At 36.1% G+C, this 27762-nt stretch overlaps 1 protein-coding gene across 2 annotated transcripts in view; it reads right to left on the reverse strand.

Moving 5' to 3' along the window:
* The window catches only part of OSBPL1A (oxysterol binding protein like 1A), a 227395-nt gene that overhangs the window by 125359 nt on the left and 74274 nt on the right, over positions 1–27762 (reverse strand). The window contains exons 8-14 of one of the 2 annotated variants that reach the window (XM_041742615.1): positions 21714–21775; positions 21567–21611; positions 20133–20206; positions 19955–20018; positions 12164–12262; positions 10871–10993; positions 4464–4545 (exon numbers count right to left, since the gene is read on the reverse strand). In XM_041742615.1, the coding sequence (XP_041598549.1) occupies positions 4464–4545; positions 10871–10993; positions 12164–12262; positions 19955–20018; positions 20133–20206; positions 21567–21611; positions 21714–21775 (549 nt within the window). The remainder of the gene's footprint in view (positions 1–4463; positions 4546–10870; positions 10994–12163; positions 12263–19954; positions 20019–20132; positions 20207–21566; positions 21612–21713; positions 21776–27762) is intronic. The other variant, XM_041742622.1, reaches the window with a different exon arrangement.

The following is a 27762-nucleotide window of genomic DNA, read 5'->3' on the forward strand; positions in this document are numbered from 1 at the left end:
GGGAGTTGCAAGTTTGGCCAGAATGAGGTATTAGTAAGGGTCCTGGAAGGAAGTGGCTGGCAAACAGAAAGGGCACCTGAAAACTTCTTTGAAAAAGATGACACGCAAAGTAGGGGAGGGCAAGTGTACTAACAGACTGGCATACAAGACAGTTGCCACCCTGGAATAGAAAGGCAAAAGGACTGGACAGTATCTCTTAGCCAAGCAGGAGCTGGAGTTGTGGGGGGTGGGGTGGGATTGGGCGGGGGGAGGGCTTCAGACAGGGGCAGGAACCCAATGGTGCTATTATACCCCAGGCAGCCAGGCTAAGGGGAGGGAGGACAACACCTGACTGTTCTCACCCCCTCCACTAATCCCCTGACAGGGTCTCCCTTTTGCAGAGTCCAATCAGAAGTCTGTAGTCTATAGCCAGAAGGTTCTGTTAAACACTAGGGTAGGTGAGGACATGAGTATCAGAGAGAAAAGACTTCCAGGCAGAGGGCTAGCACGGCCCAGATATGAGGCAGGAGTATGGCCAGCCTATTCGAGGGGCAGCCAGAAGGCCAGTGAGGCTGGAAGACGAGTAGGCAGAGGCAACTAGAAGATCAGGACAGAGAAGTCAAAAAGGACTAGAAGTGTGTGGGGGTTATTAGAAGGAGTTTGTTTTTCATTCTTAGTTAGATGACCTGTAATCTACCAGGTGTTTTGAGCAAAGAACCTTATACACTGATGTCTTAAAGGGTCCCTGGGGCCAGGATGGGAGGGGCAGGGGTAGAATCTGAGGGCCACTTAGGAGACTGTTTCCACACTGTGTGAAAGACAATGATGGTTTGGGCCTCATTGGCAACAGTGAAGGAAGTGAGAAGTGTGTTTACTCAAAACTGAGATTTTGAGCAGAGTTTTAAGTAGGTTAAACAAAAGTGCTTTTCCTTTAAGATTTTTTTCTTTCAAATAACTGAAATCATTCTAATCTTTTATTTTTAAAAAATTATATTTCCCATTATTTTTTATTTTTATTTTAAATTCAATTTGCCAAAATATTCATTCCACTTTCTTTAACCAGGGACTCGCTACATACATTTAGTAACATGCAATAAAGTGTATGTATTGAAGCTGACCTATTAAAGTCTTTTTTAGAAAGTAATTTAGCAATATATCAACAGGCACACAAATGTTAATATGCTTTAACTCACTAATTCCACTTCCAAGAATTCTATGGTAGGTAATAGAGTTTTATGGAAGAACAGACTACTGGCCTTTAGAAAATCTTCCAAAAGTTTTATTAGCTTGGGTGATTTTGTTTTTGTAATCAAGCTCTTGATAAAGCTAAAAGAGTAGAGGTTTTAGTACCACATTCACTGAACCTTGAAGGATATGTTGCCAATGCTGGATATATAAATTCTGGGATTAATCCAGATAGAAATTAGGTTTAAGGAAATAAGGTATTAAGAGAAGATATTTTGGACCAAAACAGAGAATGAATACAGATGGTCTTCAACTTACAGTGGTCTGACTTAGGATTTTTTTTAATGGTGGTATGAACACAAAACAGATTCAGTAGAAAACATACTTCAAATTCTGAATTTTGATCTTTGCCTGGGTTAGCAGTACACAGTGTGAATATCTCTTGTGATGCAGGGCAGTGGGGCCATAGCTCCCAATCAGCCAAATCATCACCAGAGTAAACCACTAATAAACTTAAAACCGTTCTGTACTCAAGATATTTATTCTCTTTTCACTTTCAGTACAGTAGTTGATAAATTACATGATATTTAACATTTTATTATAAAACAGGCTTTGGGCACACACTCAGTTGGTTAAGCCTCTGACTCTTGGTTTCACCTCAGGTCATGATTGTAGGGTTATGGGATTGACCCTCCTTCTGGCTCCATGCTCAGCACTGAGTCTGCTTGGGATTCTCTCCCTTTCCCTCTCTCTCCCACTCTGTTCCTCCCCCACACTCATGCTCTAAAGCATGTTTGCATGTGTGCATGCTTTTTCTCGCAAATAATAAATAAAATCTTACAAAAAAAAAGTTTTGTATTAGATGATTTTGCCCAACTGCTGGCTATTGGAAGTGTTTTGAGCATGTTCAAGGTAGACTAGGCTAAGCTATGATGCTCAGTAGGTTGGGTATATTAAATTCATTTTCAACTTATGAGAATCTCACTTTACAATGGGCTTATTAGGACACAGTTGAGGAAGATCTGTAATTGAAAAATGAGTTTGTGATTGGGCTATGAAAGTCCTTAAATGACAGGATAAAGACTTTGTATTTTATTCTATACTTTCAAAGACCCATGAAACATTTTTTTCAATGGGGAAAAACAAATTATCAAAATAGTACCGTTCTAAAATTAATCTGGCAGCAATAGTGCAGTATTTCACAGGATCTGAGCTGTAAGAGTTCCTAAAAGCCTTTGGATTCCCTTTAAGGACAGAATGAAAGGACACCACAGGGGAGGCTGCTGCAGAGACCTGGATTTAAGGGGACACAGAGCCAAAACAGTTGGAATAAGTGGTAAGGGAGTAGGAAGTAAACTAAAGTTCATAATTTTGTAGCGATAGAAGACAACTAACAATCACAACCACAAGGCCTGGATTCTGTTCACAGACATTTTAGTTTTTCATTTTAAGAAGTTATTGGCAAACTATGTAGACAGTTTGGAGCAGAATATGTATCTATCAGCTACTATCTATCAGCAACAAAACACATGGTGCAAGATTACTCTGTACAATCTCTTGGCATTGAGGTAACCGAGTTACCATCAACTCTTTAATCCCATTCGTGAAATCATCTTAATCCTATTTACTATTTATAGAACATGCAGATTTACCTATCTACATTCATCTTTCAGGAAATAATATTTATAATTGTTTGTGTATAAATCCATTGAGTTTCATTGTAGATATATGAAGTAACATTGTAAGAACATAAACATCTTGAAGTTTCCCAGATGGCACTGTTCAAAATGAATTATCTCTTTAGTGATAATAAGTATTATGCATCTCTAAAAACACAAATGATGCATACCATCGTTATGAGTGACATGTCATGACTAACATGAAATAGATCTGAACCAAGAGATCTGACTCAAAGTTTAAAAAAGAACCAAAAAAAAAAAAAAAAAAAAAGAAAAAAGAAAAGAAAAGAACTTGGTTGGTTGTAGTTCTAATGTAATTTCTTTCTTTGGTCCATGTTAAAGGAATTAATCCTTATATTTCATCTAACTCTGGAAATTTTCTACATCTTTTAAGATGTCATTAGTATCTCTTTTTATGTTTGATGGTTCTTGAAGATGGTGTTTTAAAAGCTCACTGGTGGTCACAGTTGCATATCTGTAAATATATTAAAAACCACTGAAGGATACACTTCACACAGGTAAATTTTAGACTGTGAATTGTATCTAATGAAGCTCCTCTTATTTAAAAAGTCCATCGGGGATGAAGAGTGCTAAGTAATATAGTATTCCAGCCCTCAATAATCAAAATGACTTAACTGCTGTCATTCTCAAAGCTATCATCAGTGATACAAATAAATGTTTATGCAACTGACATAAAGGGATGCTTGAGGTCCATTTGGAAAGATATAAAATATTTGTGTTCAGTTTATTCTAACATTAGCATTTATTTGCATTACCTGGACACATATAAACTGAACTGAGAAGTCTACAGAGGGAAACTAGTTTGTGATTAAAACTGATAAACTCAGACAAGTGAATTAATTATATTTCAGTGAATGTACTTATAAACCCATCATAGCTGAAATCTAAAGCAATGGTTAGGAATCTAAAGTCTAAGAAGCAGTTTTTAACTTACAATGTAATACTTCTTTCTCAATATGTAATTTTTGTATTGGACTTTTGACTTTGTATTATATATTATTTTGACTTTTGGAGTATTTATAGTTAACGCTGGATGATTCATAATCAGTGGAGACTGAAGACATAAAGAGTTACTAGTAAAAGGCAGGTTAACCACTAGATAGTCAAGGTCACATATACATACGTAGAATCGTAGAAGGCCAAGACTGAGAACAACCAACCCCTTCATATACAGATGGGGAACCTGAGGCTTAGAGAAGTTAAATGTATTCTTCGAAGTAACAACTGGTAAGTAGCAGTGCAAAAATTCAAACCAAGTCAGTCTGATTCTAAAATCCAAGTCTTCTGGGATTCATAAGTAGGATTCTCATTATGTAGCGAAAATAAATTTTTGCACCAAAATGTTAACTTTTTTTTTTCTTAAAAGAATAAAATATTAACTACAAACCAAGCCTCCTCCATCATTTTAATAGCTTTTTTAAAATTTCAAAATAGTCTTATCAAACATAATTCTAAATTAAAACTGAAAGTTATCTAACATGTATAGCCAACAAAACTACAAAGGATCAACATCTATGATAATGGGATAATGGGTTGTATTAAACAGTAGGTTTTATTTGGTAGTATGCCCCCCAAACTTTTTTTTTTTTTTTTTTTTACCTTTAGCCATGTCACACTCCTTAATCATTTTCAGAAAGTTGGAAATTTCCCTATCTAGTTTCTGTTGGCATGTTTGTGCTTTCTGGGAAAACAAAAACAAAAAACAATATTAAAACTTATTAATAAAGAATTTTTATCATACACATTTTAATGTCTCTATCAAAACTTTAAGTTCATACATTGATGTACCACAATAATTAAGATATATTCCTGACAGAGAAAAAGAAATTTCCTCAGAAACTGAACATTACATTTAATCATATACAGATTTAAAAAACAAATGTTTCTAAATTTTAAATACACTCAACATTTGTCATGTAAACAATGTCCAACTGCATTTATTGCTTCTAAGAACTCATTATATCATATATATAACTGAGTTAGATTTCTCCCGATTAATCTTTTTTGTAGACTTGATTAAATTCATTGAGGAATTATAAAATGCCTTCCCTTAAGAATATATCTTAAAAACTGTTCTTGTTAAAGAAAAATCTAGGTGATACTAATATTTATAAACCACAAGCTGATTTTCATTCAGCCACTTAAGTCCACATAAGCAGACCAATATGGACATTTTCTTAGTAAGTCAAAGCTTATAAAAATAAGATAATGTCAATTATAGAAAGCATTCTTGTAACTTGAAATTTGTACATTTTTAGATCCCTAAAAGCAAAACAGGGTTTTAGGACAGAAGTTCCACCCCATCTTAGTCAGGATTTGGAAGTCCGAAATGAAAAATCAGGTAAATACATTTATTATATTAACAGTGTAATTTTGATGTTAGTTTTATTTATAGTTTCCCTTTTAAGAGGAAAAATAAGCAAGAAAATTATTTTTGTAGAGTCAGTTGGTTATGGCAATAAAAAATATTTTTTCTGAGAACCCTGAGTTTGTTAATATTAGAATCACATTTTTGTAGATAGAGTAATGTACTTATCCTTATGAATTCCACCCCCCCCCCACTTTGTACTCCTAATACCAACTGGCTCATCACTAAACATTTCTGCTCCTCCCAAATCAGTCCTACATGACAAGTGACACAGGTAAGTAGCCTTTTCTCCTTTTTCACCTTATAAAATTTTTAGTGTTTATGAAGCTCAGCTCAACCACAGCAGAATTATTCATGGTACCACATTAGTGACAGGCAATGTTCTCCTTAAAATCTACACTACTCTGTGTTGAGAGCTCTAACAACTATAAAAATATAATTCATTTTTTTCAAGGGGGAAAATACCTATGACTACAAATTTAAAACACCACAGAAAGAGAAATGGTACACTGGATCACTTTTTCAGACATAGCCCATAAGTACAGGTTGAAGGCAGGGAAAAAAAAGTTGATCTGGAGGCACTGCAACCAAATGTATCACTCATAATTTATTAACAGAAATTGTCATTTCCACTCTCTACATATTTAATCCTCCTGCCATATGCAAGTCAATGCTACTGTTTTCTCTTCTTCCTATGGTAAAAGTTGCATCCTATGTTTTCTCTTCTTCCTATGGTAAAAGATGCATCCTATGGATCTTTCCTATGGTAAAAGTTGCATCCTACTGTTTTCTCTTCTTCCTATGGTAAAAGATGCATCCTATGGATGCATCAAAGCAAGCACTGGCTTCATCTGCAGACTATCTGTAATAAACATGGTTAAGAGTTCCCGGGGTAATAAAGATAAGAACATTCTCCCTAACATCATCCTCAAATACCTGAATCTCTTTCCTTTTCCCTTGCCTATCTACCTGACAATTACTATAAAGAGCTTCCCTCATCAAAGATTTACTTGTTTTAAAAGATACATATTAGGTCAGCTGGAGAAGATTCAATCTATACATTGTTTCATAGTTAGGTACACGGTGTCTTCTGTTCTAAACACTGGGTGTGGTTTTAAAGGTATAAAGAACAGAAAGAGGTTCTCATTACAATAAAATGTACACATTCTCCAATTTGCTATAATTTCCTCTTAGCAGCTACCAGTTATGTTAGAAAAACCTAAAAATCCATTTATGAAGGTTAATGTCCTGGAGTTCTTTGCAGAGCCCAGCATGGTGTCCGAACTTCTAGGCCAGTCCCCCTTATGTCAGACATTATTTTAGGTTTTAATCTTTTGTTTTTTATTCTACATAAACAGGATTCCACTATGCGCAATGACCTAATACCCAAAATGTGACGGCATTTTAAATCTAAGTAATCTGGGCACAGAACTCAAGAACAGAATCGTATCTACGGGCACAAGGCCCAAAGGGCAGGAGGCACCCAGGTGAGCAGCTGAGCACATTCACAACAGGCCTTCTGCTCCTCCTCCTGCCCATCCAGATATCAGCAGTTTTGTTTAACTTGATGTTAAACCACTTTATTATCCCTGGCTTAGAAAAACAGCTCAAAAGTGTATTATCAAGGGCTAGGGAGCACTGAACAGGGTAGGAGAGAGGTCATAAATTGCAGGCTATTTGCTACAGACAATCCACATTTGGTTAATTAAGAACAGAGCTGACTGCCTCTACCCAAACAATTCAAAGGGATGAACCACTGATAACAACATCGTGAGCAAAAGACAGGTACCAATGAGCACATGCAATATGATTCCTATTACATAAATTCTAGAACAGGCAAAACTGATACCACCTATAATGACAGAAAGCAGATCAGTTGGCTGCCTGACATGGAGGTGAAGGGCACTGCCTAGGAGGGCACCCCAGGGACTTTTCTGAGGTAAAAAAAAGTCTCTATCTTGGAGAAGTGGTGGTTACAAAGGGTATATACATTTGTCAGAACATATCAGATTAAAGACAGAAAATGCATTCATTTTACTATACATGAACTTTTTAAAGAATATATTGTAGCACCCTGATGACATTATCCTCTTTGCAAGCAAACAGCCAGGATTACAAGTACTGGTGCCCCAGTGCTCACCTCCAAGGCTTCTACCTCCAGCCAAAGCCATCTCCCTCAATCTAAGTCAGTCCATAGCACATTTATTCTTCTTGGTTACCTGGGAATCATCATGGCCCTGCTCTGTCATTATATCAATGTGTTATTTTGCAACAGATATTTAAACAAAATTTAAAAATTAAATGAAAATATATAAAGAAAAAAGCAATTCTATCTCATATATATCAGTCCTGGAGTCCCTGTTTTCCTCCTTTATCAGCCTCAAAGAAACCACTGCTAATAATTTCTCATCTTGCCAGGGATGATCTAAGCCTACACAAATGTGTATATGGGATGCCTGGGTGACTCAGTGGTTGCGCATCTATCTGCCTTTGGCTCAGGTCGGAGTCCTGGGATCGAGTGCTGCACTAGGCTCCCTGTAGGGAGCCTGCTTCTCCCTCTGCCTAGGTCTCTGCCTCTGTCTCTCATGAATAAATAAAATCTTTAAAACAAAAACAAATGTGTGTATATATATCCTTTTTTTTCTCCCAAGTAGTAGCATTTTAAATACATCATTTTATACTTTGCCCTATTCACTTAACCATAAATCTTAAACATATCAATATATATATATAAATCTGTCTGGTTCTTGCATTGAATGTACCAATCTTTATTAGCCCTGTGTGGATGTACATTCATCTTCCTGTACATTCATTTTAATTAGGCATCATTTATTCTTAAATCAGAAAAGCATATCACTTTCTTATTTGATTAAAATTTAGCATCTTCTCATTACTCCTTATAACACTGAGGTCAGATCCTATAGAATCAACAACCTATATCACCAACAAATGAAACCCTCTCTTTGCTTGTGCCCCCTCCCCAGATCTAAGAACATATCCCAGTTCTGTTCCATAGAACTTTCTAGAATGATGAAAACATTCTATACTGTACTGTCCAAAGTGGTAGCCACATGTGACTATGGGCACTGGAATTATGTTGAGTTAAAATGAGTTAATTCTAATTAACTAAAATTGCTAAATGTGTCTAGTAGCTTTCATACTGGACAGTACATTTCAACCAACACTGTGCTTGAATTTGTCTTTCCATTTTTATATTTGAAATATTTTCAAGTTGTCATTAAGGCAACAACCATAAGCTGATATCTCTATGATTTGTCTTATACTTAACCTCAGGGCAGTGAGAGAGAGAGAAGAGAAAAATGGTTTTCAACTTTTGGAGGTTCTCATTTTGGATGGAGATAAAATGAGACCAAAAACATCATATAACATGGTCACTTTTTCACTGTGGACATTTATTTTTTCCCCCATAAGGTCTTATCCAAAACTATGCTGAGGAAATAAAGTTAGTTTTATGTCGATTCAGATGGTTTTAGAGTATGCTAGTCCTAGGGTTCCTAATTTCCTTTAGAAAGTCTATAAACATCTAGAATAGTTCTCATTACACAAATAGGTCCCATAATATTCTTACAACTTAAGAATCCAATGATCAAAGGCATTCAGGAGCCAGTACAATTCAACATACTCTTTTCAGATTTTAACCTATTTTGGGATCAATCTTCAGGAGTTGAGATAGAGTCAAAGAGTCACAGAATTAGCATTCAAATTCTGTTGGAGAGAGGTTTATAAACTGCAGAACATGAAAGTGCTAAACACTACTATAACTTCTCACTGACTTTAGATGCTCTAAAATCTAGAAGGGAAAAACTTCATAGTTTTAAAGTTAACATAAAAGCATGATACTCAAGATAGTAACATAAAAGGTACAGTTGAAGTTGATAACATGAAAAATTGAAAACTATGCCAGAGAAGAAACATTTTTTTCAAGAAAGTTTTTTTTTTTTTTTTAAGATTTTATTCATTTATTCATGAGAGACACAAAGAGAGAGAGAGATAAGGCAGAAACACAGGCAGAGGGAGAAGCAGGCTCCATGCAGGGAGCCTGACATGAGACTCAATCCCCAGTCTCCAGAATCACACCCTGGGCTGAAGGCAGTGCTACACCACTGAGCCACCGGGCTGCCCAAAAAAGTTTTTTTTAATGAAAATCAAGTTAGTATGCTTTTATTTTCCTGGTAGTTTCCATTTAAAATGTCTTAAAATTACCATAATCCTAGGAAAGATATTGGTATGCTCTGTAAGTCCTTCCAGGCTTTATCATTTACCTTATTTTGAAGATAAATAGAAAAGCATTTCTTTTTACTTAGGGAATACTGACTAAAACTTAAAATATTTAGTACAGTTTTTGGCTTTTTTTTTTTTTAACTTGTGTCATGATTTTGGCCATAAATATTTAAACTTTCTATACTTACCCAAACAGTTTTAATGTTATTTAGATGCTCTAGTAGGTGTTACTTTTGCAAAGTTCACGGATCTGAAAATTGTTTATGTTGTCACGCTACACATTAGGCTTTAAAAATTAGAAGTATTATTGGCAAAGTGAGTGTCAATAAATTCTGGGGAATGTCTTCAACAAAACATGGAAGAGCTCAAATTTTTTAAAGTTCTATCATAAAATAAGATTAGGGATCGAAAAAGCCAAAATCTTTCTTATTTAAGTTTATAGGTCCTTAAGTCAATAAAACTCCTTAAGTATTAGCAAACTTAAACTTGTTGATTTAGAAACATTCAAATCCTGCAAGCAGTTTATTTAATTTAAAAAAAAGGATTAAATTTAGTAGGCAACTTGGTATGTTCTGACATAATTATTTGTATTGAAACTCCATCATCCTTTTGTAGTTCTAACTCTTCTAAACTCAATTCCCATTTTTTTTTTGTTTAAGATTTTATTTCTTTGACAGAGGAGGCAGGGAGAGAGAGAGTGTGCACACACAAGAAGGCAGAGAGAGAAGCATACTCTGGGATCATGACCTGAGCCAAAGGCAGACCTTAACTGACTGAGCCACCCAGGCACTCCCCTCCACCTCCATCCAATTCCCATTTAAATGGCACAGCCAGAAAACTGATGGCCAAAAAAAAAAAAATACCTATTTCATCTCAATAACATATGCTGGTATTTCTCTATGACTAAGATATTGATGTCACTTCATATAAAGGCCTGTCTTTTGATTACTTATGCTTTATCTTACCTCTAATCAATGAAGTTACAGATTACAAGTGATTTTAAATGAAACTACCAGCCAGGAAAGGTATCACTATGGCTGCACTATTTAAACTGAAATATGCAGTGAAGTCATAAAGGGCAGCAAGTCCACCTCTGAATGCTCCCCCTGCTGGCAGCAGTTTTCAAACAGAATGACAATCTGATTATAGCAATGGAAAAATTTTAACCAAAAAAAGATACATATAGGCACAGGCCCATATCTTAAGAGCATCATCTATAGAGACATTTGACAGTATCATCATAATAGACATTATAAATAGCATAAAACATTACTGGACAAAGAGCAATGCTATTTCCATTGTTGTCAGATTTCTTAATTTCAAAACCTCACATTTGAAAAAAAAATTCTTGGTGACAGAGTTAGCTATAAAAGTTAGATTCAGTTTTTCTATATACCTCTAAGGATTCTTTCAAGTCTACAGATGAAATTGTATCTTCCTCTTCATCATCAGTCAGCTGGTCCTGGGAACAGTAGTGAGTGCTATAAGCAGAATGATCTTCTATTGCTTCCAGCCAGTCCTGAAATAATACAAGAATTTAAATAAAAGTGAAATGCATTTTTACTCAAAAGAGATAATAGGACAATGATTTGGAAAGCATATATTTACACGGAGAAAATATTACAGGCTCAAAAAACCAAAGGAAACCCAGACCAACCAACAACAAAATAATGATGCATGTCTCTTGTCCACAATTCTGGATAAAAAAAATTTTCCTAATACTTTAAAAATATATCTTTAAGTTTACATATTTAATAATATTAATACACACACTATAAAAACTGAGTAATGAGTGGAAGTTTTTTCACTTAAAATTATAGGTTCTCAACACTGTTGGATATGCTATTGTATACCAATATATTCAGAAATATAATTCTACTGACTTGCAATCGAGTCATAAAAAAGCCAACAACTGCCATGATGCTTTAGCTTTTACTGTTTTTAAAATATCAGTGATTTCACAAAAAATATTTGCCCTAAAAATATCTGTGTTACTTCCTCCTCATTTCTTATAGCATTTCTCAAGGTCAAATTTTACCACTTTATTATATGGTCAGACAGTCAGGATTTAGTTTGTTTAGGATTCTTTGCAAGGCCAAAGTTAACCACTTTGGAAAACAGATTGTTTTAACCCCTTATGTGATTTACAAAAACAAGACAGGTCTACAGATACTCCTTTAATCTAAGGAATATGGAGTCTCCATTAAATAACTGCATTATGAATTTCTGTCCCATAAATCTCAATTTTCCTGCTTGATGCTGCTATTCAATTTACCACAAAGGAAGACAGAGGCTATACTGTAATAAATCAGAACCCCTAAGCTGAAGCCAGATTTTGTCACTTGTAAACTGTGTGACCTTGAGAGAGCATTTCATTCTTATTGGCTTCAGCTTCTGCACCTATAAATTAAGAGGCAGACTACAAAATCATTTAGGATTTTTTTTTTTCCCCAAAACCAGCATGGGCCCCTTACAGTCACAAAATCAAAGTAATAAAAATAATTATGAACAGATAATACCTGTAGATACATGTTGATAAAGAAATTTTCACAAGCAAAATTTCAATCTTCATATAATAGCCATTAAAAAGATAGTCAAAAAGATTTTAGACATTAATATTGAATTGATCTTATATTCTTTGTTTTTAAATATTAAGTTTTATGAAAGGTAAGTGAATCCATAAAATTACCTCTCTTGACTGCTGAAGGCTATTCTTAGGAACCCTGAAGCCATGAATAGTGTCATCAAAGCATTTAATAAAGAAGAGGCAGCTATCAGTGGATTTTACCTTGGATATAAGAAGTCAGTAAAACAATATCATTCATGCACATAAAATAGAACCCAACATGTATGTATGTATGTACATACACACACACACACACACACACACATATATAAAAAACAGTACATACAATACATAATAGTATTAACAACTTAATTATATCCAATTGAACATTTAAAACACAAACTGGTAAAAATTGGGGGAAAAAATGATGCACTAGGAATATCACAAGCATTTCAGCTTATCTTTGATAAGATCTGGCTTTCACATTCTTAGTTACTCAAAGTAAATACTAATAGTCCATTACGTATGTAGTTTTAGTTTTATCCTTTATATTTAAAATCTTAGCATGCACTTAGGCTATAAAACCCTTTAAATACCACAGCTCCTATTTCCTATTCATACCATTCTCCTGAACCTTTTCTTTGAGCTGAGTGTACAAAATATTTGAACTAAGTGTAAAAGAACAAGCACATCTGAGATTAATTTTTAAAAAGGTGGAGGGGGGAGGAAAGAAAATATGTCTCATTGAAATATAAGTTTAAAAAGTGAGGAGATTTGGGATCCCTGGGTGGCGCAGCGGTTTGGCGCCTGCCTTTGGCCCAGGGCGCGATCCTGGAAACCCGGGATCGAATCCCACGTCAGGCTCCCGGTGCCTGGAGCCTGCTTCTCCCTCTGCCTATGTCTCTGCCTTGTCTCTGCCACTCTCTCTCTGTATGACTATCATAAATAAATAATTAAAAAAAAATTTTTTTAAAAAGTGAGGAGATTTAAAAATGGAAAAAGACAGACTTCTACTTCAGGACCCTACAAGAGTACCACTCTCCTTGCAGAAAACAACTATAAAAAGCAACTGCCTGGGTGGCTCCATTGGTTGGGTATCCGACTCTTGATTTTGGCTCTGGTCCTGATCTAGGGGTCATGAGGTTGAGCCCAGCATTGGGCTCTATGCTGGGTGTGTTGTCTGCTTGGGATTCTTTCTCTCTCTCTCTGTCCCTCCCATCCCTGCTCATGCTCTCACTCGCTCTTTCTCAAAATGGATAAAGTCTTTAAAAAAAGCAACTGCTGGAGAACTGGAGAGTGAACAAAAGTTGACAGACTCTGACAGGGAATGCACATGCTCTTGGAGAAAAGAAAATAACTAACTATGCAAGTAAGTTGCCATCCCCAAGTTTTTCAACTGAGACATGCAGTTCACAGGGTGGCACAAAAGCAGCATGGGCCCAGATGGAAAAACCCCCAGTCTTTCTGCCTTTGAGAATAAGTAAAGGAAAGCCAGAGACCCATAAATACTAAGGAGAGTCAGGTAATCTTCCAAGGGAAAAAGGGGATCCCCAAACTCTGTTCACAGCTGAGAAAAGACTCAAAGCAGTCACTTAAGTACAACCTATCTAAATGCAGACCAGAGCTGCCACCCAAGTAATAGAGTTTACAACCTAAATCCAGCTAAGAAAATGACCTGCTCAAACAATGGAAATAATATTTAACAGAGAAAAATAACAGACACCGGAATTCCCAGAACTTAACATTCATAACATTAGGGATTCAATCCAAAATCACCTGATATATGAAGCAGAAAGTGGAACATATTCTCAAAAGAAGTCTAATTAAAAGGCAAGATTTTCAGAATGGTTAATAGAAACCCATATATACTATCTACACCAGATAGAAAATAAAGATATATAAGTTAAAAGGAAATGAATAGAAAAAGATAACTATGCAAACAATAAGCCTAAGAAGGCCTGAGTGGTTATATTAATGTTGGGCAAAATAGATTTCAAAATAGATTTCAAAATATATTACAGGAGATAAAGAGGGCTACCATATAATAATAAAAGGGTAAATTCGCCAGGAAGACAACATTGGTGTGTATGTGATCAATAACTGAGAAATGGACAATTCCACAAGCATAACTGGATATCTTCATGTCTCTCTCAACAGCTTCAAAAAATAAACATGCAAGAATAAATTTAGCATAAAATATAAGATACTACAGAAGGAAATTAAAGAAGATTTCAATAAAGGAGAGATAAAAATGTTCATACCTTAGAGGTCTTGATATTGCTAAAGTTACAATCTTTCCCAAGTAAATCTATATATTTAATGCAATACCAAATAAAACAACCATTCCCCAACACTGAAAACTGATGAAAGACAACATACTGAAAAGCATTTATTCAAGAAAAATCTACTGAATCTCTCAGTAAGAATAGTAGATATGGATGGAGTTTTAGCCTGAGTATGCTCCATTACCCTCTCTCCTCCTAGCTCTGTGGCTAACTGTAACATGATGAGGCAAGCTTTAAATACTGAAGCTGACTTTATTTAGAATAGGGTCTTGAAAATTCCAAGCCTAGGGCTTTGTCAAAAAACAGCAATCTTGGTAGCAAGCAATCAGGAAAAGCCAACATCACAGAAAATGAGGTCTAAATATAATGAGCCAAGCAACAAACTGGCAAGTGAGCCATTTTTTTAAAAAGATTTTATTTATTTATTCATGAGAGATACATGGGTGGGGGGGGGCAGAGAAACGGGCAGAGGGAGAAGCAGGCTCCATGGGCAGGAAGCCCATGGCAGAGAAACGGGCAGAGGGAGAAGCAGACTCCATTGGGCAGGAAGCCCAATGTGGGACTCGACCCTGGGTCTCCAGGATCAGGCCCTGGGCTGAAGGCAGCGGTAAACCACTGAGCCACCAGGGCTGCCCTGAGCCAGACATTTAAAAAAAACTCTCAGAAAAATGTTCAAAAACTAAGGCAAATCATATTTAATAATTAAAGTATAATGACAATAACTCATCAAATAGAAAATATCAATAAAAATATGCAATTTATGAAAAAGAACCAAGTGGAAATTTTGGAATTGAAAATTACAAGAATTGAAATGAAAAATTCACTCAAGAGATGATGTGAGATGGAAGGGAGAAAAACAAATCACTGTGGGGCATTATGACATATACCAACAAAGTCACAGAAGGAGAGAAAAAAGGCTGAAAAAAATATTTAAAGAAATAATGGTTGAAAATTTCCCAAGTTCAATGGAAACATTACACATTCAAGAAGTCCAATAAATTCCCGTAGGATAAATCCAGAGCATCTGTACCTAGACACATCTTAGTCAAACTGTTGACACCCAAAACCAGAAAATATTTTAAGTTATGAGAAAAAGGACGCATCAAATACAGGGGAAGCCCAGTACAATTAACAGCTGACTTTGCATGGAAAACAATGGAGGACAGAGGTAGTAACAGGATGACATATTCAAGGTGCTGAAAGAAAATTTCTCTGTCTTGTAAAAATATTGTCCTAAAATGAAGGTAAAATATACTCCCAAATAAAAAAGCACTGAGACAATTTATTAGGTGTACCTAACAAAAAAGAATTTTAAAAAAGTTCTTCAAGCTAAAAGAAAGTAACACCAAACAAGAAAAAAAAAAAAAACTGGGGAAGTTAATTGCATAGGCAATTCTAAAATATGTATCTTCTCTGGAATAATTTAAAGGAATTTATACAACTGTAAAATTGTATGGCTGAGCTTGTAACATCATAGTGTGGTACCATACATATGACAATAATAGGACAGAGGATAAAGGAAGGAATGGAGCTAAGTTGGAGCAAGGAAATGACCCCATACATCCAGCGAAAAAAATAAACCAAGCTAGAAATGGTAAAAACATGAGTTATGATAAAAGACTCTCTCTATAAATCTATTTTTTTCTCTTCTGTTCTCTTTTTAAGAGCACAGGAGATTAACTAGTATCCAACATAAAAACCTATACACTAATGCTCAGTGTATCATTCATAACAGCCAAAAGGTAAAATCAACCCAAATATTCATTAACTGATGAATCGATAAGTACTATCTATCCACACAGTGGAATATTATTTAGCCATAAAAGCACTGAAGTAATGATACATGCTATAATATGGATGAACCTTGCAAACATGCTAAGCAAAAGAATCCAGAAACAAAAGACCATATATTATATGAAATGTCCAGAATAGGCAAATTTAGAGAGACAGATATTAATGACTGCCTAGGGGGTGGGAGGAAGCAATGAGGTATGATTGCCAACGGGTATGAAGTTTCTTTGTGGAATTACAGAAACGTTCTAAAATGGGTTATGGTTATGAATGCACAAGCCTCTGTCCATACAAAAAAATCATTGGATCATTTTAAGTGGGTGAACCATATATGATGTGAATAGTTCAATAAAAGTATTTTAAAACAAACACACAAATTTGTATAAAGCAATATATATAACACTGTATTGTTGAGTTTTAAACATGTAGTCATGATATATATAACAATAACACAAAGGTAAGAGTAGAAAGTGGAACATATATTAAAGCATATTAAATATGAAGTAATAGTTTCTGACAGATTAAGATGCATACTGGAATATCTAGTGCAACCACTAAGAAATAACTTTAAAATATAGTAAAATACAAACAAAAGGAAATGGTACATGAGAAATACATATTTTATGCAGAAGAGGAAGAATAAAGAATAACAAAATGAGTATAGAAGCAAACAGCAAAATGACAGAAATCCAAACACATCAATAACATTAAGTATAATTAAACATTCCTCTTTTTTTTTTTTTTTCTTAAGATTTTAAGTAATCCCTATACTCAACATGGGGCTCAAACTCACAACTCCTAGATCAAAAGTCACATTCTCCACTGACTGAGACAGCCAGGTGCCCCTCAATAAACATTCCTATCACAAGGTAGAGGTTGCCAAACTAGATAAAAATACCAAATACAACTGTATGCTCTCTCTAAGAGACTTAGAGCTAAGCACATAAACAGGGTGAAAGTAAAAGGAGGGAAAAAGATACACAGTGTAAACAGTATCCATACAAGAGTTAGAGTGACTACAGTGACTGCTATGGACTGAACTGTGTCCTCTCCAAATTCATATGTTGAACCCCAACCCTCAATGAGACTGTATTTGTAAATGGGGCCTCCAAAGAGGAAATTAAGATTAAATGAGCTCAAAAGAGTGGGGCCCTAATTCAGTAAGACTGGCATCCTTAATAGAGGAAAAGAAACCGATGCCTGCACACAGAGAAAAAGCCATGGGAGAATTGCAACAAGGCAGCTATCTGCAAACCAAAGAGAAAGGCCTCAAGAGAAACCTATCACTCAACATCAGAGCTTAAACTATAAAATTCATAAGGAAACATAGGGATAAAGCTTCTTAGCAATGGACTTAGCAATGACTTCTTGGACATGACACAAGTGATAGAAGAAAAAATAGATAAATTCAACTACATCAAAATTAAAAACTCCTATGTATCAAAGAGCACTACTAAAGAGTATAGAGGCAATCCACAGAATGGGAGAAAATATTTGCAAATCATATACGGATAAGGGGTTAATATCCAAAATATACAAGGAACTCCTATAACTCAACACTAACAAAAATCCAAACAGCCCAATTAAAAAATGGGCAAAGGGCTTAAAATGGTATTTCTCCAAAGATAATATATGATATCCAAGCAGCACACGAAAAGATGCTCAACATCACCAGTCAAAAGAGAAACGCAAATCAAACCACAATTAATACTACCTCACACTCATTAGGATGGTCAATATTAAAAAACAAAAGAAAAGAAAAGGAAGTGCTGATGAGAATGTGGAGAAAGTGAAACTGGAACCCTTGTACATTGTTGGTATGAACATAAGATGGGGCAGCTGCTATGGAAAACAGCATGGAAATTCCTCAAAAAGTTAAAAATAGAACTATCATATCATTCAGCAATTCCACTTCTAGGTCTGCAATCAAAAGAATTGAAGAGATATCTGCACATGTTCACTGCAGCATTTTTCACAATTGCCAAGAGGTGGAAGCAATTCAAATACCCACTGGCAAATGAATGCATCAAGAAATGTGGTCTGTAACACATACAGTGGAATATTACTCAGCCTTAAATAAACCCTGTCACATTCTACAGCATGGATCACTCTTGAGGATATCAGACTAAGTTTAGTAAGGCAGTCATAAAAAGACAAATACTACGTGATTCCACTTATAAGAGGCATCTAAAGTAGTCAAACTCCTAGAAACAAAAAGTAGAACAATGGCTGCCAGGCATGAAAGGTAGGGGAAACAGGCAGTTAGTTGCTCAATGGGTATAATTTCAGTTTTGAAAGATGAAGAAATTCCAGAGATCTGTTGCACAACAAAGTAAATAGAGTTTAATCTACTGAACTATAACACTTAAAACCCATTAACATAGTACATTTTATGTTAGGGGCTTTTTTACCACAACTACATTTTTTCAAAAAGGAAAGAAATTCTGACACAAGCTGTAACATGGATGAACCCTGAGGCTAAGTGAAATAAGCCAGTCACAGAAGGACAAATATTGCATGATTCCACTTATGCGGTATCCAGCAAGGTCAAACTCAGAGACCACAAGTAGAATGGTGGCTGCCAGGGCCTGCAAATAGGAGTGGAGTTAGTGACTGATGGGTAAAGAGTTTTAGTTTGGGAAGAAGAAGAGTTCTGGAGATGGATGGTGCTGATCGTTGCAAAATAATACACATGTACTTAATGCCACTGAACTGCAAAATGAAAAAATTAAGAAACTAATAGCTATAAACACTTCTATCAGAAAAAAAGATCTCAAATCAATAATCTAAGATTTTATCTTAAGAAACTACAGAGTAAACAGAGTGCTTTATAGCAGCCACACAGTGAATGCTCATTAGCTTGCATTGATAATAATATAGCAGGAGCTAACCAATTTCACAGAAGTTAAAGAGCCAGAAATTTTAAAAGGGTAAATGGAGCAACTCATTGGTATTTTGATTTAAAGCAAACAAGAATGAGATAAAGGGCCCAAATGAGGAAAAAGTTGGGTATTAAGTAAAAGAGTTTATAAAGGAACAGAAGAGAATGGCCAGGATTTCACTGAAAGAGGAAAAAAAAAATTACACAGATAAGATCAGAGAAATGACCCTGGCTCTTTGGTCCAATGTGAAAGGAGGAAGGAGTAGGACACTGAAGGGCTGGCTGTGCAATTAGGCTATACTGCTGCAGAATGTGACAAGTCTGGGACTCCCCAAGGGGAATTTCTGGTCTTCTGGGGGTGCTCACCCTGAGAAAGGCAGGTGCTGTGCTCTCAAGAGCAGATGGACTGCCAAAACATATTGACAACCCTAAAGGATCTGAAGTAGGAAATAAGAAAGCATGTCTAGGTTCCAGACTTAGACTAATCTCTAAAGAGGAGAGACTCACTTTTTCTTCTGGTTGGTGAAAGTATAAACAGTGAACAATGAGAACCTAGGAATCCCAATTTTGACACAGACTTTAAATTTTAACACTAGAAAAACTTTCATTATCCCAATTTAGCCATGTATATATATATATATATATACATATACATGTATAACATAATATGTAGATATACACATACATATATATGTGAGAATATACACACACACAAAATGTTAAAGGCTCTTTTGTTTTCAGATAACTCATGTCTCATCCCACAATATGCAGAGATAAAAACTGATATTTTTAAAACAGATTCCATAATTTTACTTGTTCTCAAATAAAAATATATATATATATATAAGTGCCTTCTATCCCCAAGATTTTACAAGGCAGCTTATAAAAATAATTTGGGGCAATCACTTGCAAAAACTGATTTCATGATTTGAGCAAAAGATCCATGTGTCATCCTACCGTGCATACTGCTTGAGTTAGGTGTTTGCATCCCTGGCGATAAATGTTACGAACTGCATCAGGCCTTCAAAATAAATATTAAATTATCAAGACAAAAGGAAAAGAGATAAGTAGCAACTTTTAATCTTTCAGAATTTAGATAATGAAATTTAATAAGTATCAGGGTCATAATACTTACTGTTTCCTATACCATGAAAGGACTCCATGTTCTAACACTACCCAGAATAGTCTCCAGCCAAAAAATCTTGAACTCTAAGGGGAAAAAATGGCAAAGATTTTCCAAGCTGACACATCTAGATTCAAATATCTGACTGATAAAAATTAAGTTATCAGAGTTCTATTGTAGTCTTTCATCTAGACAGTACTACTAAACATTAAAAAATGATCAAAAAAATAAGCTAAAAAATAAAATAAAATAAATAAAATAAAATAAAATAAAATAAAATAAAATAAAATAAAATAAAATAAAATAAAATAAACAATGATCAAACATGGGGATGCCTGGGTGGCTCAGTAGGTTAAGCACCTGCCTTTGGCTCAAGTCATGATCTCAGGGTTTTGGGATCAAGCCCCACACCAGGCTCCATGCTCAGCATGAAGTCTGCTTGTCCCTCTCCCCTCTTCCCTCCTTCCCATGCTCACTCTTGCTCACTCTCAAATAAATTAAATCGTTAAAAAAAAAAATTCAAACATAAACTAAAGTACTAAGTGCAGTAATGAAAACGTACCGCTCACTACAGGGGGACAGGAAGAGAAGAAATGCCATACTAACAAGATCAACAATGAACACAGTTTATTTATAGTTCTGACAATATTACTCAGGGATATTTACAAGAAAATTTTCATTTGGGGACTTCAAAGACAAAGTATGGAATGAACTGCTGAAAAAAAGTGTTCTGATTTCATACAACATAAACATACTTGTGCGTAAATAAATATAGAGGAGTGCTTGCAAATGCAAATGAAAATACATGCTCTAGTTAATTGTAGAAAACACTGAACTCCAAAATGCAAAGAAATTTTTAGAACCAGAAAGATTTTGAATGTGTGCTCTGTGACAATTCAAATACTAAATTCCTATTAAGTCCTCCTTCGTTCAACAGTCATAACAAAAACACTATGATTCTACAATTAAGAAAAAAAATATGTTCTCCCACTCTGTTCTGTAGAGGCTTGGTCACCTAAAAGTGTCAGACTATCAACACAAAAGACAGCAATTGTTACAGCAAATGGAAGCCTGATAAAGTCCAGCGCTAGAGGAAATGGTTTATGTTGTAAGATCCATGAATGATTAAGTCAGAATATTTAAATTTTTTTAATAAAAATGGAGCACCTGAGAATTCTTTCCTTTTTTTAAAAAAAAATATAATTTATTTGACAGAGACAGAGTGCTCATGCACAAGTTGCACAGAAGCAGGGAGAGGGGGAGTGGGAGTGGGAGTGGGAGTGGGAGTGGGAGAAGCCGACTCCCCGCTGAACAGGGAGCCTGATGCAGGGCTCGAGCCCAGGACCCTGGGATCATGAACTGAGCTGAAGACAACTACTTAACTGACTGAGCCACCCAGGTGACCCTCTTTCCAGTTTTATACATAAATACATCATCCCCACTTACCTTCCAGAGAGGGCCTTCATATCGTTTCAACACTTTGTAGACAACCTATTGAAAATATGTTTTCATGAAAAATGCTATCCATATATTTCAAGAATCCAAAATCTTTTTCTAAAAATGATCATGTGCAAGTAGTCCATTACTACATACCTTATTACCAATAAGAATGTGTTTCATTTCAGCACCCTGAGCAAGGTCAAGGGGTTTCTGATCTGTGTAAAACACAAGGGAAAAAAAAAAAAATCAAGAGTTTAATTGTATATAAAATAGATACTACCATTACAGCATATAATATTCTTTCATTACTCCAAAAACCACATCTTTTTCTTCTCCACCCCACCCCAAATTACGCACCTTAAGTTGCCATCTCAACTCTTCCTGGCCCCCATTCTCGTAGCTATTAAACCAGTAAACAATATGGACCTCAGAATACTGTACAGGTTCCGTGATCCTTCAAGCCTTCCTACTTTATTTAAATCATCATAGTAGCAAAGTACCACATATAGTAGCTTCAAACAACACAATTTTTATGTAGTTTGGGAAGTCAGAAGTCTGAAACCAATTTCACTGGGGCCAAAATGAAGGTATATACAGGATTTCACTCCTTCTGGTGGCTCTAGGGGACACTCCATTTTCTTGCCCCTATCCAGTTTCTAGAGTCCCCTATATCACTTGATTTGCAGTCCCCCCCATTTTCAAGGTACATCACTCAAAACACTGCTTCCATCCTTAAGTTTTCTCTCCCAAGGTTCTGATCCTCCTGCCTTCTCCCTTTAAGGACAATTGTGATTACACTGGGCCCAGCTGGATAGTTCAAGACTCTCTCCCTATCTCAAGATACTTAACTAATCGCATCTTTAGGGGGCCATTATTCAGCCTACCACAGCCACTTCTAAGCTGCTTCACCAGAGAATAGGTAGCAGAGAAAGCTCACAAGCTAAAAGCGTGATGGTCCACACTGAGAACAAAAGAAAAAAGTGATAATAGAGAACAAAACCAGCAAGGCATTATGGTAACTTCTGCAACGTTATACATGCAAGCGCTCTATGTTTTGCTAAACAACAAAAACAGAATTTGTTAAAGTTACTTTTTTGAGTTCTGAAGTAGGCAGGCCACTATATGAAGCAAGCTAGCTAAAAAAAAAAAAAAAATAGTCCTCTCCTAACCTGGCCATAGAAAATGGCACTTTCAAAGTAACATATCTTAAAAAAAAAAAAAAAAAAAAAGTAACATATCTAAGTGGAGCTCTGTTTATGCAGTAAGGCAATATATTCTATCAAATAACATTTTTTTTAATTTAAATTCAAGTTAGGGGATGCCTGGGTGGCTCAGTGGTTTAGCACCTGCCTTCTGCCCAGGGCGTGATCCTGGAGTCCTGGGATCCAGTCCCATATCAAGCTCCCGGCATGGAGCCTACTTCTCCCACTGCCTGCCTGCCCCTCCCCCCCTATATATAATATCTGTCTCATGAATAAATACTTAAATTCTTAAATAAATAAATAAATAAATAAATAAATAAATAAATAAATAAATTCAAGTTAGTTAACATATAGTGTAGTACTGGTTTTAAGAGTAGAATTCAGTGATTCATCACTTACATGTAACACACAGTAATCATCACAAGTGCCCTCCTCAATGCCCATCATCCATCTAGCCCATCACCCACCCACCCACCCACCCCCTCCCCTCCAGCAACCCTCAGTTTGTTCTCTATAGTTAAGAGTCTCTTCCGGTTTGCCTCCCTATTTTTCTCTTATTTTTCCTTCCCTTCCCCTAAGATCATCTGTTTTTGTTTTTTTTTTTCTTAAATACCACATATGAATGAAATCATATTTTTCTTTCCCTGAATAACTTCATTTAATATAATACACTCTAGTTCCATCCATGATGTTACAAATGGCAAGATTTCATTCTTTTTTGATGTCTGATCAAAGAACCTTTTTATAAATACCAAACAACTAATATATGATGTTAGGCAGTTTTTGTATGAATTTCTCCTAATGAGGGTTTATTAGCAATTAATATTTTAGGCACTGGAAATGCAGCAGTGAACATGACAAAAAAGGAGGGAGGGAGGGAAAGCACAGAAAAAAGGAAAAAAGACAGTACATTAATAAAAAGTACATAGCAGAGGGGCACTTGTGTGGCTCAGTTGGTTAGGCATCCAGCTCTTGATTTCGGCTCAGGTCACAATCTGAGGGTCCTAGGATCAAGCCCTATGTCAAGGTCTGTGCTCAGCAGGGAGTCTGAAATTCTTTCTCTAAAATAAATAAATCTGGGATCCCTGGGTGGCTCAGCACTTTAGCGCCCAGGGGGTGTGATCCTGGGTTCCCAAGATGATGTCCCACATCAGGCTCCCTGCATGGGGCCTGCTTCTCCCTCTGCCTGTGTCTCTGCGCCTCTCTCTCTCTCTCTCTCTCTCTCTCATAAATAAAATCTTTAAAAATAAAAAATAAAATATATCTCTAAAAAAACATTACAGGGTAGATAATAAACCATGCTATGCTGATACTTAAGTGAGTGATAAGATAGAGAAGGATTAGGATATCACTTTAGACTGGAGACTGGGCAACTGATCAAGGTAGGCCTTTCTGAGGAAAAGGTGTTTAAATTGAAAGGAAGGATCTGGCCTTGAGAAAATATAGGGGAAGGGCATTCTAGCAGATGGAACAGCATTTAAGGCAGAAACAATTTAGTGGGCAAGAGAGACTGAAAAAAGGTAGAAAGAAGCCATATCAGGTCAGGGCTTTGTAGGTCAGATCTTTGAATCAGAGTCAGTACAGGGATTTAGGTTATTTTAAATATGATAAAAAGCCACTGAACGGGGTTTTAAGAAAAAGAGTAACATGACCGGACTGATTTTTTTTTTAACACTTTGACAGTTTTAAACATATTTAGATAATAGGGGAAATGTGAACTTTGACTATTTGGTGATTTTGTAAAATTGTTACTAAGAAGATAATGTTATTGTGGCTGTTTTTTTAACGGCTTTGTTGAGGTATTTTTTACATACCATATAATTCACCCATTTAAAATATACAAATCAGGGGAACCCTGGATGGCGCAGCGGTTTGGCGCCTGCCTTTGGCCCAGGGCACGATCCTGGAGACCCGGGATCGAGTCCCACATCGGGCTCCTGGCGCATGGAGCCTGCTTCTCCCTCTATGTCTCTGCCTGCCTCTCTCTCGCTCTCTGTGTGACTATCATAAATAAATTTTTAAAAATTTTTTAAAAATAGGGATCCCTGGGTGGCGCAGCGGTTTGGCGCCTGCCTTTGGCCCAGGGCACGATCCTGGAGACCTGGGATCGAGTCCCACATCGGGCTCCCGGTGCATGGAGCCTGCTTCTCCCTCTGCCTGTGTCTCTGCCTCTCTCTCTCTCTCTCTGTGACTATCATAAATAAATAAAAATTTAAAAAAAATTGTTAAAAAAAATTTTTTTTTAAATAATAAAAAAATAAAATATACAAATCAATGGTTTTCTGTATATTCAGAGCTGTGCAACCATCATGTAGTTATATTTTTTAAAAAGCCCTTTTATAGGGCAGCCCCGGTGGCGCAGCGGTTTAGCGCCGCCTGCAGCCCAGGGTATGATCTGGAGACCCTGGATCGAGTCCCATGTCGGGCTCTTTGCATGGAGCCTGCTTCTCCCTCTGCCTGTGTCTCTGCCTCTCTCTCTCTCTCTTTGCATCTCTATGAATAAATAAAATAAAATCTTTTTTTAAAAAAAGCCCTTTTATAAATATACTAAAATATACTTTTTAAAGATTTTAAGTAATCTTTACACCCAGCATAGAGCTTGAACTCAAAACCTGAGGATCAAGAGTTACATGCTCTACTGACTGTGCCAGCCAGGTGCCCTAATACTGAAATATTTATACACAAAGTAACAATAACTGGAGAGTAGCTAGTATTGAGAATGTCTGAAAGAGAGTGATGAGGATATTAATTATACTATTCTATTTTTTAAGTTTTGATAACTTCCATAAATAAAGTTTTTTTTTTTTTTAAAAAAAAAGATCCCTGTGGCTACAGTGTGGAAAATGCCTTATAAATGTTGTAAGAGAAAAGCAGGGAGAATAGTTAACAAAGCAGTATCAATAGTTCAGGTGAAAGAGAATAGTGGTTTGGACTAGAGAATTAGTCGTATATAAAATGAAGAGAGTGGAAAATATGGAGATAAGTTCATGGGTTTCAGATTTTAGAGGTAGATTTATAGGACTTCTAATAGGTAAAAATGTGAACTGGTTATATATTACTTTAGTGGGGAAAATCTTTTTAAAGTGTTAACTGGGAAATTAATAGCCACTTTAAGTTTTCTAGATAGCATATAGAAAGAGGTCTTATAAAAACACCTGCCAACTGTTATTTTTATTCTATATACAGAGCACTTTTGAGAAATTATTCCTTTAGGTGAAGAGGAGGATGACAATGATTTCTTTCACAAAATTCTGCCCTAACACCAAAAATAAATTCTGAACTCCGGCCAACTTAGCTGAAATCCCAGGACTGAGCCTTCATTTCTAGATTCAATGCCTAAAGTGCCTGACACACAGTAAGAATTAAATGCTTTTTGAACTGAATGAAATAGCTCCTTACCCAGATAAGCACCATAACCAGCCAGTCATTTCAAAATTGCACATCATCTATTATCAATCACAACAAAATAAAAACCAGGAATGATCCAATATTTAAATTTTTCTATGATATAAATCTGTCCTTTAGTGAGAACACTAAATAAAAATGTCAATATTCCGCAAAGGAACTTATACAGAATGTGATTTCAATAATATACCAACAGTATTTTTACTAAGAACCTAAAAATATTATTTAAATGCCATCTGGGAGAATAAACAGATAAGAATATCAAAGACAAAAAAAAAAGAATATCAAAAACAATCCTCAAAAAAGAGAAACCTTATCAGATATCAACACATTACAAAAACAATAATTAAAAAGTGAGATACTTGCAAGAGACAGATGAAGCAATGAAAGAAAACAGAAAAGAACAGAAATTCTTAAAATGTAGGAGAAAGTCAAAAAACAATGGAAAAGGAAAGACTGCTTGATTCAAGGTATAAAGTGATTAGCAATCCAATAGTCTCACATCCTAACACTGCCCCATACAGCGCTTGCCGACTTAAAACCCTGCAACCACACCCACAAACAAGGCTGGGTCTCCAGCTAACACTCCTGACTTTACTCCTCTTCCCCACTTGCCTTGCTCTAGGCATCCTAACAGCTTTCTTCTTCAAATATGCCACTGCTCTCCCACCCCAGAGTTTTTATACTTGCTTGCCCTTGGTTTTCAATGTTCTTCTGCCAGAAAGCCTCAGGCCTCACTCCTTAACTCAGCTCTGTGCTCAAAGAAGCCTTCTCTCACACCTTTTCCAACAGCCCCCTCCCCCACACCATCACTCTCTATCCCCTTCATTCGGTTTTATTTTTCTGCACCTCACCGCCTGACATTGCATATGTGTTTACATTTTTCTATCTCCTCCCACTAGGACATAAGCTGAGAGTGTGGGGACTCTCGGGTTTTGTTCACTCTTGGATTTCCAACAGCTACAATAGTTCTTGGCACACAGTAGAGGCTCAGCATTTGCTTAATGAATGAAAGTAATTATAGATAAGCTGGGAGAAAACAATCAAATATTTACCAAATCTCTACTTAAGTCTATAAGTGCCCAAAGAAATCAAAGAAGAGGATCAACAAATTAGGATGAAAATACAATGTTGAATGAAAGGGAAAAAAAAGACTGGGAAAACTTAGTGGTAGAAAAACAGATAATTGTACATATCATTCATACGTACAACAGTTTGGGGTGATAAACATATCCACATGACATACTATTCAGAAGGTGAGCCATGAAGGCTATGCTTCTGGAGACAATATGGAAAAACTGTTGATATTTGAATATGTCAACTCTATTTACAAGCCATAACACAAAAAGAGTAGACACTTTCTGAGGCATTTGCCAGCCCTCACTCTTTCACACATTGTCTGAGGCCTTAGCAGCTATGTTTGCACCATAAGGCCCTGCCCCCAGAGCTCCAGCTGAATGTAGCAGAGGCAGGCGCCTAAGACAGTGGGTGCCACAGGATTATCTCCCACTGAAATTTACAATTGAGGTTAGGAGATCCTGGTTTACTAACTGCAGTTCAGGGCAGCCATCTTCCAGTGCATACACTGGAAAACT

The sequence above is a fragment of the Vulpes lagopus genome, chromosome 1 (genome assembly GCF_018345385.1).
Source record: "Vulpes lagopus strain Blue_001 chromosome 1, ASM1834538v1, whole genome shotgun sequence".
Taxonomy (NCBI): domain Eukaryota; kingdom Metazoa; phylum Chordata; class Mammalia; order Carnivora; family Canidae; genus Vulpes; species Vulpes lagopus.